Source organism: Panthera uncia, assembly GCF_023721935.1.
Source record: "Panthera uncia isolate 11264 chromosome C1 unlocalized genomic scaffold, Puncia_PCG_1.0 HiC_scaffold_4, whole genome shotgun sequence".
Classification (NCBI taxonomy): domain Eukaryota; kingdom Metazoa; phylum Chordata; class Mammalia; order Carnivora; family Felidae; genus Panthera; species Panthera uncia.
This window is the reverse complement of record NW_026057585.1, coordinates 20474985-20488059: the sequence shown is the minus strand read 5'-3', so window position 1 is coordinate 20488059 and position 13075 is coordinate 20474985. Positions and strand designations below refer to the sequence as shown.

Below are 13075 nucleotides of genomic sequence, written 5' to 3'. Positions count from 1 at the left end.
CTATTGAGTGCTAAGTACATTCTTTTTATAGACCTAAATTATAGACTCTTTTTAAAACGGGGAAGCAACTTTAGTTTCAGAGAAATTTGAAAATTTTCTGCATCACCTTTTTTGGTTGTGAGTGTGTGTGACTAGAAGCCTGACTGAGAGAATGAGACCCTTGCACGGGAGGGGAGCGGTAAGAGGTAGCATTGCCTCCGGAAAGGACACCTCCTCTCCAGACGGACACCGGCATCAGTGACTCCAAGGAGGGGCTCTGGAAGGTCATTGCGCCCTGGGTCCTATGCAGCTTCCTACCGAGCTTCCCGCCAAGGTTCCTATGCCAGGCCGCCGCACCGTGTTTCCCCATGATCACCTATAGTCTCATTGGATGTCGAGAGTTAACAACTCTGCAGAGGCAGCGAGTATCTGCTCTGGACAGAAACAGAAAGGCGAATTATTCTTAACGCCAACATTAAAGGGAGAGCCCCACTGAGACCATAATTAAACTTTGCTCTTTTCTAAAGCATATTGACGTTTGGTCTGGGGCAAAAGGTACTTCAGATGAAAACAGGCTACACACACACACACAGACACACACCCTTCATCTAACAAAACAGTGTAAATATAATATTTAAAAAGGAAGGCTTGAAGGGAAGGGAATGTCAAGCATCTATAATCATGAGCTTGATTATAATTTCATTTGCATTTTTAAGTAATCTCTACCCCCAAGGTGGGGCTCAAACTCACAACCGTGAGTTCAAGTGTTGCATGCTCCATCGACTGAGCCAGCCAGGCAACCCTTATTTGCAGTTTTGCTGTGTATTTTCAACCTGGCATTATTGCCCCCAAGGGGGAGAATTGTTTTGTGGGGGGGAACATTCTTTTTCTGCAGTCAATGCTCTACCACTGAGCTATACCCCTATCATTCTTTTTCTGTATGAAGCACAGATGTACACACAATACATGAAGAGATACGCAGTATATATACTGTGGCAGTAAAATTTCATCATGGGGGACAATCAGGAAAAAATGTCTTAAAGAGGCTCCTGGAGGAGACACTAATGAAAGAAACACTGATTTAAGACAGCTTTTTTGCACTTTCACATTTATGGAACTAGGATGGATCTGAACACTGGTAGCATGTTATAGTAATTGTTTCTTACTTAGAACTTAAATAAGGGTGCATATTACACCCTTAGACGACTTGATGGTGTCTTAGATCTGCTGAGACATAGCATATTTCGAAGTACTGGAGAGATTAGAGAAAATATTCTCTACTTTTTGACTAGGGAAACCTGACAAAAGGACCCTTCCTTCTGGGGAAAAGATTCTTAAACATTTAAAAAAAAAAGCCGTCTGGAGTGCCTGGGTGGCTCAGTTGGTTAAGCCCTACTTCGGCTCCGGTCATGATCTTGCATTCATGAATTTGAGCCCCCATCGGGCTCTGTGCTGACAGCTCAGAGCCTGGAGCCTGCTTCGGATTCTGTGTCTCCCTCTCTCTCTGATCCTCCCCCTGCTCACTTCTCTGCTTCCCAAAAATAAATAAATGTAAAAAAAAAATTAGAAACAAAGCCTTCAACTTTCCCATTTCCTTTTCTTTTTTTAACATTTATTTTGGGGAGAGTGCAAGTGGGAGAGGGGAAGGAAGGGAGGGGGACAGAGGATCCAAAGCAGGCTCTGTGCTGACAGACTTTTCATGGATGAAATTGACCTTGTACCAGTTTTCCAGGCCAGAAATATCAGTCATCTTTGACTTTCCCTGTGACCTAGTCCAAATGTCTTTCTCATTCAGTTCTTCCTTTTTCCACCACCTTCCATCCATGTCCACGCTGCCCTATCCGTGCCCCCATCAACTCCCCTCAGCCTCCTGCCCCATCCCCCCAGCTGCTCTCTGGCCCTTCCAGCATGGCCCGTGTGCTGCCACCAGATCCATCTGCTTTTATCATGTCACTTTCTTGCCCCCCAAATACATGGCAGCTTTATTTTGCCCTTTCCATTAGTTAAAGGAAAAAATACAGATTTTTGCATGATAGCAGTTGATGTTGATTAGCTGTTGATATCACGAATTCTGTAATTCTTTTTAAACAAGTTGAATTTCATTCATCAAAGCATCATCTCCACATATCTGAGGAGTAATAACGCATATATGCAGGTGCTGTGACTTAATCAGTGCCCAGAGCACCATGGACCTGGCTTTGGGGTCTCCTAACAGTAGCTCGGCAGTCCTTCATGTCTTTGGAACCTCCTCACCTAAGCCCGGAACCCTCCTCTTGACTCAGGGATGCTCTTTATTCTGGCCTTTCTCATCCATCCAACCTCATTCTGCACTCGACACACGCTTACAATTCTCCAGACCAGCCAGGCTTTCGTACACCGCACCCTTTGCTGGAAATATTCTGTGACCTTCCTATTCTTTAGTGTCTGCTAAAGTCCTTGTTGGCAATGACACATTCTTTGAAGACTCCAGTGGCTCACGCGGTCCCTTCTCCTTTCCTCTGAGAGTCCAGTTCCAGGTCAAACTTCATTTCTTTGGTATTGTTTCTCGCTTACTATTCTATGGCCACTCTGATACTCACTGTGGTAAAAAATTATATCCTATACTTGCTTATACCTGTATCTTGTGAGCCAAAAACCCTGTCCGGGGCATCTTGAATAAACACTTGACTGGCTGAATTTAATGTTTAAAAACAAAGACAGAGCCACTATTTTTCTATAGGAAAAAATGCATATGATACAGATTTTAAGTTGTGGAAAAATAACTGCATACTGCCTTGCTCATGGGTGATACTTAAATAAAAATTTACAGTACTGAATCTAACTCTGAGAAACCAGATGTAGAAAGATTTAGAAAATGCTTATAAGTAAGCATTATTGGTTCAGCCCTATATAGTTTGTGAGGGGCAAGCATTCTACTTGTCTTCGTACTTCTGTTTCCAGATCTATCACAGTGCCTCATACACATTTGGTCTCAGTCAGTACCTGTAAAACGAGTGACAGAATGTGAGCTGAGTGGAAAGAATTCTGGGATGAGAATCAGGGCCATGGTGGGGGTGTGTGTGGATTTTAGTCCTAAATTCCATACTCATTTGTTATACTAATATGAGTGAATTGGTTGATATCTTTGGGCCACATTTGTTCTGGTATATGAATAACCACTACTGTTTTTGAGAACCTGTCTCTAGCTTGATAAAGTTTTTGAATATTTTTGCAAAAGGAGGGAGTCAATGTGTATTTTTTTAAAAAGATTGGCTAAAATGTAAATAAAGTCCTATCACCTTTATTTCTTTGGAGAGAGGAAAAAATACAGCAATGGTTAAAAACACTCTGAAGAAATCAGAGTTCACGATAATAACCAGTATTTCATGGAAATTCATTTCTACCTGTGTTACTTAATCTTATGTAACAGAGATTGGATTCAACATAAAGAAAATAAGCCAACACAAAAGTTGTTAGAAAATGCAGGAGCCTGGGGAAATGAAATTCGAGCACTTCTTTTTGCTTCTTTGTTCTTTCTCAGTGGACTGTGTGCTCTCCCAAGGGCAGGGTCTGTGTCTCTTTTATTTGTCACCGTGTCCCTAGCTCCTAGCAGAGTACCTGGAAATAGTAGATGCTCCATCAATACCTACTGGCTGAGGAAATCATGAAATCCTGGTCTCTGATGGAGTGAAATGGAGGTTAGGATGATCATCTGATAGAGGTAGTGTTGACCTAACCATTTGTGGGTTAGGTAGTTGATGGGGCTTGATGACATCTATGGTGTCTTCCAACTTGTTTCTATGATTCCTTATTCTAAATTAAGTTGTAAAAAAAACCTGGGTGCCTGGGTGGCTCAGTCGGTTAAGTGTCTGACTTCGGCTCACGTCATGATCTCACAGTTAGTGAGTTTGAGCCCCACGTCGGTCTTTGTGCTGGCAGCATGGAGCCCACTTCAGATACTCAGTCTTCCACTCTCTGCTTCTCCACCACTTGCTCTCTCTCTCTCTCTCTCTCAAAAATTAAAAAAATAAATTTAAAAACCAACTTAACCATTTAAATAGGTTAAGAAATTGGGTGTGATAATATAATCAGTTACACTGGTAACTCAGGGGGTCACACAAACTGTTAACTGTAGATTCACCTCAGCCTGGGTTGGGGCCAAGGATGGGGAGGGTGGAGACACCTGACAGATGATATTTTGCAAGTGCTTATCATCGAACCAGCATTGGCCTAACAATATTCACAATGACAGTCATTCCCAAAGGCCCTCGGGGGTTGAACCTGATAGTTTTTCCAGACCCCTGCTCTGATTTTTCTATTTTCTTATATATGCTTCCTTTAATTATATGATCTATTTTTAGAAGACTTCTTGAGTTAGAATCATCTTTTTAAAAATTTATTTATATTTTTATTTTTTTAATTTTATTTTTTACTTTTTTAAATTTACATCCAAATTAGTTAGCATATAGTGCAACAATGATTTCAGGAGTAGATTCCTTAGCGCCCCTTACCCATTTAGCCCATCCCCCCCCTCCCACATCCCCTCCATAACCCTCTGTTTGTTCTCCATATTTATGAGTCTCTTCTGTTTTGTCCCCCTCCCTGTTTTTATATTATTTTTGTTTCCCTTCCCTTATGTTCATCTGTTTTGTCTCTTAAAGTCCTCATATGAGTGAAGTCATATGATTTTTGTCTTTCTCTGACTAATTTCACTTAGCATAATACCCTCCAGTTCCATCCATGTAGTTGCAAATGGCAAGATTTCATTCTTTTTGATTGCCGGAGTTAGAATCATCTTTTAATCCCACATCACATACAAAGCATTACATTATCGTCTGGCTTTAAAACACTAGTATACTGGAAACCATTGCAGTTTTGGGCACGGTTTGATTTCAGTGTTTTTGTGGGTTCATATGCTATACTATTTTGTATTTCTTGGTCTGTTTCCTTTTCTTGCAGCTGGTCTTGGGAGAACAGGGACGTTGATAGCCTGTTATGTCATGAAACACTACAGGTTTACACACGCGGAAATAATTGCTTGGATCAGAATATGTCGGCCAGGCTCTATTATAGGACCACAGCAGCACTTCCTGGAAGAGTAAGTATATGGTCCTCTTTCCTGTATCCCATCCTTTTTCTGATCATTTCTACCTCTTGTTCTCCTGGTTGTGGACTATGTCAAGCCCATGGTTATAAAATGGCTGTGTTGTGAGAGAAGTCTGTGCCTCTAATGGAATATTGTTGGTTTGACAGCTAATGCATTCTAACTTTGTACCTTTTTTATCTCTTAGATCAGGTGAGAGAGGAAAATCACAGAGCCATCTCTGCCTACCTTTTTTCTGTCATTTTTTATGTGTGATCTGGCTACAGTGCAATTTTCTTATGTCATCCCACTTGACACTTTTCATTCTTTTCTTTTGTTTGCATGTCTAAAAGCAGAATGAAAAAAAAACACAACTAAGGTCAGTCAGTGATTTTGGTGACATTGCTGCTTTCCTGACAACTAACTAAATGAATAAAGTAGCTGCAACTGAGAAGTTACCAAGGAAGAAAAAAGAGAACTGGTTGTTAGTCCTGGCCATGCTGCTAAATAGCTTTACTACTGTTATTTGCAAGAATGCTTATAAAGTCATTCATTCATTCATTCAATCACATACTCATTAACTATTTGTCAAACCCTAGCCTATAAGGTGGAGAGATTTAACTCATAAGAAAACAACCCTTTCTGGTTTCCCCTTAAAATTTTTGGAATTATCACAGATTTATCCATTAATAAAATGAGGAGATGAAATTAACACTAGCTGATTTAGGTCCAGCTCTAAAATGTTATCAGTTATATCTCATACAGAAATTTTATTTTTTTTTTCTTTTTATGCTGCGATGGCTGTGCTTTGAATAACATTCTTTTCTATATAATTAAAATTTTTTCCATTTAAATTGTTTTAAGTTGGTGAGAAATGAATGGTCATGGATTTCCCAGAAAGATGCTCTAAGTAAGCCATAAGCATCTGAAATGGTTAAAAGGATTTGAGGAATCCTACTGAGGAGTTACTTTAGTTGCCAGTCCCACAGGGAATAAGAAAATAGTGCTGGAATTGTGAATTTCTACCTTTGCTTCAAAGGATGATACAGAAGTAGAAAGAAATCAAAAGAAAAAAAAAGATAGCCAAGAATAGGATGTTTAAGAAGACAGAGGTTCCCTAGGGTTGGCCTATGAGATACAACTAAAGTAATTCTGTTATTTTAGAAGTGTATTCTTTACCAGAGTCTCAGTAGTCTCCTCTGTTTTGCATTATGTGTGTCTGTAGCATAGAGCTTGGTGCTGTGTATCTACCAGATGCTTGTTGTAATAATTGCTTGCTGAAGTTAAATATGTACATGGCCTTAACATTAGGAGACAGAAACCAAGACACCCATAAGCCCGGTTCTTTAAAGACATTCAATCAATCTCTTAAAATCCTTGTTTGGAAGAATGTTCATTTACTGGGTACCTACCAAATGGTCACCTTGCTGCCGGGTGCAGCTCACAAGGTGAAGAGATGTAGCTGAGAACTGCACCTAATTTTCCTGAGATGTCAGATACCACAATCCTCCCACCGCATGCCTGCACACTCCTCCCTCCTACCTCCCTGCTATGCCTCCTCTCTCTGCCACATCTCAAAATAATAACAGAAGAAATGAGGTTATGAGGCACAGACACTCTAGATCAAAGAAAAGTATTTTTTTTTTCACTTACAGATACTTAAGCTAGAAAACTCAGGATAATTCCTTAGGTGTGAGTCCGTATTATAGTTTTCTAAGTATTTTTTCTGTAAGAATCGAGGTGCAGGAATGATTTCCTTGTATAACTGAAGCACTAAAATCAGTCATTAATTAAAGTCATTCAGTTAAAATCAGTCTTTTTTTTTTTTAATTTTTTTTTTAACGTTTATTTATTTTTGAGGCAGAGAGAGACAGAGCATGAACGGGGGAGGGGCAGAGAGAGAGGGAGACACAGAACCAGAAGCAGGCTCCAGGCTCTGACCTGTCAGCCCAGAGCCCGACGCGGGGCTCGAACTCACGGTCCGTGAGATCATGACCTGAGCTGAAGTCGGACGCTCAACCGACTGAGCCACCCAGGTGCCCCAAAATCAGTCTTAAAATAAGTCATTAAAGCTTAGGCCAGAACCTTCCTGAAGGCAGATTCTTTCTTTAAAGCACTAGACCTTCCATATTTTGCAATATTTCTGATAGTGCTAGCTTGGGAAAATGCATCACTCCTGGGCTTTCCCAGGCTTTACTAGATCACCTCCATCAAGGTAGGCGTCCGATCTTTATAGTTCTGAGTGGCCCCGGACGTAGCATTGTGCTTTACTTGACTGTGTACACTTCTTTTGTTCTCTTCTTCTCCTCTCATGTTTTTCCTTTCCAAGCCTGGGTCTTGATGTGCCACAGAGTGGAAGACATTGCTTAGTACATTTGTGACACTCATCCAACAGATATTTGTTAGGTGTGAGCTCTCTGTCGGGCAGTGCTCTTGGGCCTGGGGTTGCAGCATTGAACATGACAGACAGGAGTACTCCCTGGGTGTAATATCTCTAGGGGAAGGAGAGGACAATAAACAAATGTGTAAGTGCATATAGTAGGTGGTTTCTTTCTTTCTTTCTTTCTTTCTTTCTTTCTTTCTTTCTTTTTTTTTTTTTTTTTAAGTTTATTTATTTTGAGAAAGCAAGCTGGGGAGAGGCAGAGAGAGAGAGGGAGACAGAATCCCAGGCAGGCTCTGTGCTGTCAGCACAGAGACCCAGTGTATGGCTTGAACTCACAAACCATGAGGTCATGACCTGAGCCAGAATCAAGATTTGGATGCTTAACCGACTGAGCCACCCAGGTGCCCCTATATGAGATGATTTCTGACAGTGATGTGACAGTGGAGACGAGCGGTAGGGGAGGGGGTGATTGCAGGGGGTGGGAAAGCCCTTTGGATTGGTGGTCAAGGAAGGCTTCTTGAAGGAGAGCCAGAACCCTGAGGGTGAGAAGGAGCTGGTGCCGTCAGCCTGATATGTGTCCTTGGCAGTGGGCACGCGAAGGTCCTAGTATGGCAACAAGCACACCGTTTCTGAAGCCCAGAAAGAAGGCTAGTGTGGGTAGAATATAATGAGCTGGGAGTGGGTGGTTTGAGAGGTTGGCTCAGTAAATTTTCACAAAGTGGACATACCCATGAAACCACTTTCCAGATTGGGCTATAGGACATTTACCAGCACCCAAAAGCCTCCCTTGTGCCCCTTCCATTCACCACCCAGTTCTGCCTGTGTGACCATTACCCTTACTTCTAACATCATAGATGAGTTTTGCCTGATTTTAACCTTATACAAATGGAATCAGATAGTATGTGTGTCTGGCTTCTTTCAATCAGCATTATTTTATTGTTATGTTTAATAAGAGTGTATTCATTTTCATTGCCGGATAAAATTCCATTGCTTGAATGTGTAACATATTACCTCTTCTTTTGATGGATATTTAAGTTGTGTCCAATTTGGGGCTATTACAGAGAAAGACAGATACCATATGTTTTCACTCATATATGGATCCTGAGAAACTTAACAGAAAACCACGGGGGAGGGGAAGGGGGAAAAAAAAGTTACAGAGAGAGAGGGAGGCAAACCATAAGGGAATCTTAAATACTGAGAACAAACTGAGGGTTGATGGGGGTTGGGGGAGAGGGGAAGGTGGGTGATGGGCATTGAGGAGCGCACCTATTGAGATGAGCATTAGGTGTTGTATGGAAACCAATTTGACAAAAAATTGTGTTTAATATAAAAAAAAAGTTAAAACATCCAAATAAATAAATAAATAAATAAATAAATAAATAAATAAAATCAACAACAGAAAAAAATTGGGGCTATTACATATCTTTGGTGCATCTGTCTTTGGATGTATACCTATGAGTGGAACATTCAGTTATACAGCAGGTATCTCTAAAGACTTTTGTAGAGTAAATATGCCAGGTTATATTCCCATCAACAGTGAGTGAGATTCCACTTTCTTCACATACTTACTTGATATTGTCAGTTTGTTTTGTAAATTTTTTTAAAGTTTATTTATTTTTGAGAGAGACAGAGACAGCATGAGTGGGGGAGGGGCAGAGAGAGGGAGAGAGAGAATCCCTAGCAGGCTCCGTACCACCAGCACAGAGCCCAGTGCGGTGCTAGAACCCACAAAACTATGAGATCACGACCTGAGCTGAAACCAAGAGTTGGACACTTAACCGACTGAGCCACCCAGGAGCCCTGATATTGTCAGTCTTTTAACTGAAGTCATTATATTCTGCTTGCAGTGACAATTTGCTTTGTAGTTTTAATTTGCTGTTCTCTGATAACTAATGTGGTTGAACTTTTCATGTATTTATTGGCCATTAGTGTGTTCTCTCTTATGAAATATATTTTCTTATATCTTACCTATCTTTCTATCAGACTGTCTTTTTCTTGTCGATTTGCAGGAGTCTCAGTATTCTGGTTACATGCACACTGTTCATTCTGTGGGATGCAGATATATTCTTCCACTTTTGGGGTTTGCTTTTTCACTGTTCCCATATTGTCTTTTGAATAAATTTCTTAATTTTGAAGCAGTCCAGTTTCATTAATCTTTTCCTTTGTAGGTAATGCTTTTTATATTCTACTGAAGACATTTTTGTCAACCCAAAACATACCATATTCTTTTATGTTTTATTCCACAAGATCTACTAATTTCCTCCACCATATTTAGATTGATAATTGAGCAAGAATTACTTTAAAAAATATGTATATATTATGAGGGACGCATGGGTGGCTCAGTCAGTTAAGCATCAGACTTCGACTCAGGTCATGATCCCGGTTCGTGGGTTCGAGCCCTGCGTCGGGCTCTGTGCTGACAGCTCAGAGCCTGGAGTGTGCTTCAGATTGTGTCTCCCTCTCTCTCTGCCCCTCCTCTGCTTGTGCTCTCCCTCTATCAAAAATAAAATAGACATTAAAAAAATTTTTTAAGAATATATTGTGAGATAGGAACCCAGGGCCTTTTTTTCTTCCTGAATGGATACCTAGTTGACCCAGGAGAATTTATCAAAAAGACCACCCTTGTCACATTTCTAAAGTGTCACCTTTATTATAAACCAAGTGTGTGTACACATGTGAGTTTGTTTCTGGACTCTGTACTCCAGTTTGTGTTAATTTGTCTGTCTTGACACGAGTACCTCCATGTTATAATTGCTGCAGTTTTATTTATTTTATTTTATTTTATTTTATTTTATTTTATTTTATTTTATTTTATTATTTTATTTTATTTTATTATTTTATTTTATTTTATTATTTTATTTTTAATTCTTTTAATGTTTATTTGTTTTTGAGAAAGAGAGAGAGAGAGTATGAGTGGGTGAGGGGCAGAGAGAGAGGGGAGACACAGAATCTGAAGCAGGCTCCAGGCTCTGAGGTGACAGCACAGAGCCCAATGCAGGGCTCAAACCCATGAACCATGAGATCATGACCTGAGCCAAAACCAAGAGTCAGACGCTTAACCGACTGAGCCACCCAGGTGCCCCTATTTGCTGCAGTTTTAAAATTAATCTTGGTACCTGGGAGTGTAAACCCTCCATCTTTGATCGTATTTGAGATTGCTTTTACCTTCTGTTATCTAGGTCTTCTTTAACTTCTCTCAATTTTAAAAATATTGCTAGTTTTCTGTGAAGAGGTATTGTGTGTCTTTTGTGCATTTATTCCTACATATTTGAAGTTATTGAATGCATTAGAAAAGGTATTATTTTTTAGGTTTTATTTTCTGATTATTTAAAGCTGGTACTTAGAAATACAATTGATTTTTTATTTTAGAGTATATATTCACTTATTTATTTATTTATTTATTTTTAAGTTTAAAAAAAAAAATTTTTTTTTAATGTTTATTTATTTTTGAGACAGAGACAGAGCATGAACGGGGGTGGGTCAGAGAGAGAGGGAGGCACAGAATCTGAAGCAGGCTCCAGGCTCTGAGCTGTTAGCACAGAGCCCGAAGTGGGGCTCAAACTCACGGACCGTGAGATCATGACCTGAGCCGAAGTCGGACGCTTAACCGACTGAGCCACCCAGGCACCCCTGTTTTTAAGTTTTTAAAAAAAAATTTTTAATTCAAGTTAGTTAACATACAGTGTAGTCTTGGCTTCAGGAGTGGAACTCAGTGATTCATCTCTTACATATGACACCCAGGGCTCATCCTGAAAAGTGCCCTCCTTAGTACCCATCACACATTTAACTCATCCCTCCACCCACCTCCCCTACAGCAACCTTCAGTTTGTTCTCTGTATTTAGGAGTCTCTTATGGTTTGACTCTCTCTTTGTTTTTATCTTATTTTTCTTTCCCTTCCCCTATGCTTATCTGCTGTGTTTCTCAAATTCCACATGAGTGAAATCATATGATATCTGTGTTCTTCTGACTTATTTTACATAGCATATCCCATCCACGTTGTTGCAAATAGAAAGATTTCAGTCTTTTTGATTGCCAAGTAGTATTCCATTGTGTGTATATATATCTATATATATATTACATCTTCACATAGGTTTTTAAATCGAGGTATAATACACATACAATAAAATGTAAAGATCTTAGTTCTGTGAGTTTTCACAATTATGTATACTTGTGTAACCACAACACAAGACAAGATACAGAACATTTTCAACACCCTAGGAAGTTCTCTTATGTTCCTGTTCAGTTTGTTTCCCCCGTCACACTCCAAAAGCAATCTCTTTCTTTCTTTTTTAAAAATTGAGGTATAACTGACATTTAACATACTAGTTTCAGATAGTACAACGTGATGATTTGGGATTTCTACACATTGCAAAATGATCACCACATTTTAAATCTAGTTTTAAACTGTCATTATACATAGTTGCAGAATTTTTTTCTTGTGGTGAGAATTTTTAAGATCTATTCTCTAAGAACTTTCAAATATACAAATACAGTATTATTAAATAGTCATCATGCTGCATATTATATCCTCTGGACTTACTTATCTTGTAACTGGAAGTTTGTTCCTTTTGACCCCCTTCTAGCAACCACCCCCCACTTCTGGGAACCACCATCTGTTCTCTGTATCTATGAGCTTAGTTTTATTTTGTTTTTGTTTTTGTTTTGTGGATTCCACATATAAGTAAGATCATATGGGATTTGTTTTCTCTGTCTGACTTCTTTCACTTAGCATAATGCCCTCAAGGTCCATCCATATTGTCACAAATAGCAAGATTTCCTTTGTTTTTATGGCTGAATGATATTTCATTTTACACACACACACACACACACATATATATATATATATACACACACACATATATATGTGTGTATACATACACGTGTGTATATATATATATATACATGTGTATATACATATATATATGTAAAATGAAATATATATATATATATATATATATGTATATGACACATTTCCTTTATCTGTTCATCTACCACACATGCTTAGGTTGTTTCTATGTTTGGCTATTGTAAGTAGTGCTATAATGATGTGCAGATAATTTTTTGAGTTAGTGTTTTTATTCTCTACATATGAATGCACAGATTGTGTGGTAGTTCTATGTTAATTTTTTGAGGCACCTCCATACTGTTTTCCACAGTAAGTGCACCAATTTATATTCCCACTCATTGCACACAGGGGTTCCCTTTTAATCACTTTCTAACTTCTAGCACCATAGCTTTGTTTTGCTTGTTCTTGGGTTTTTTTTCTTCACAGAATATTGTTTTTGAGATACATTCATGTTAAGTATATCAGTAGTTTGTTTCTTTTTATTACTTAGTATTCCATTACGTAAATGTATCATGACATATTGACCCATACAACTGTTGATGGATATTTGGGTGATGTTTAGTTTTTGGTTATTATGAATGAAACTGCTGTGAATATTCTTCTGCCAGTCTTTTTGTGGATATGTGTCTAAATTCCCTTTATTTAAATACCTAGGAGGGGGATCTGGGTGGGTCAGTAGGTTGAGCATCCAACTTCAGCTCGGGTCATGCTCTCGCGGTCTGTGGGTTTGAGCCCCGTGTCGGGCTCTGTGCTGACAGCTCGGAGCCTGGAGCCTTCTTCGGATTCTGTGTCTCCCTCTCTCTC

The 13075-nt window shown here is 39.3% G+C and overlaps 1 protein-coding gene across 6 annotated transcripts in view; it reads left to right on the top strand.

Annotated features, from left to right (window-relative positions):
* CDC14A (cell division cycle 14A) overlaps window positions 1-13075 on the top strand; it is a 185930-nt gene that overhangs the window by 112353 nt on the left and 60502 nt on the right. For all 6 annotated transcript variants that reach the window (XM_049616724.1, XM_049616722.1, XM_049616725.1 and 3 more), the window contains exon 10: window positions 4918-5056. In XM_049616724.1, coding sequence (XP_049472681.1) covers window positions 4918-5056 — 139 coding nt within the window. The remainder of the gene's footprint in view (window positions 1-4917; window positions 5057-13075) is intronic.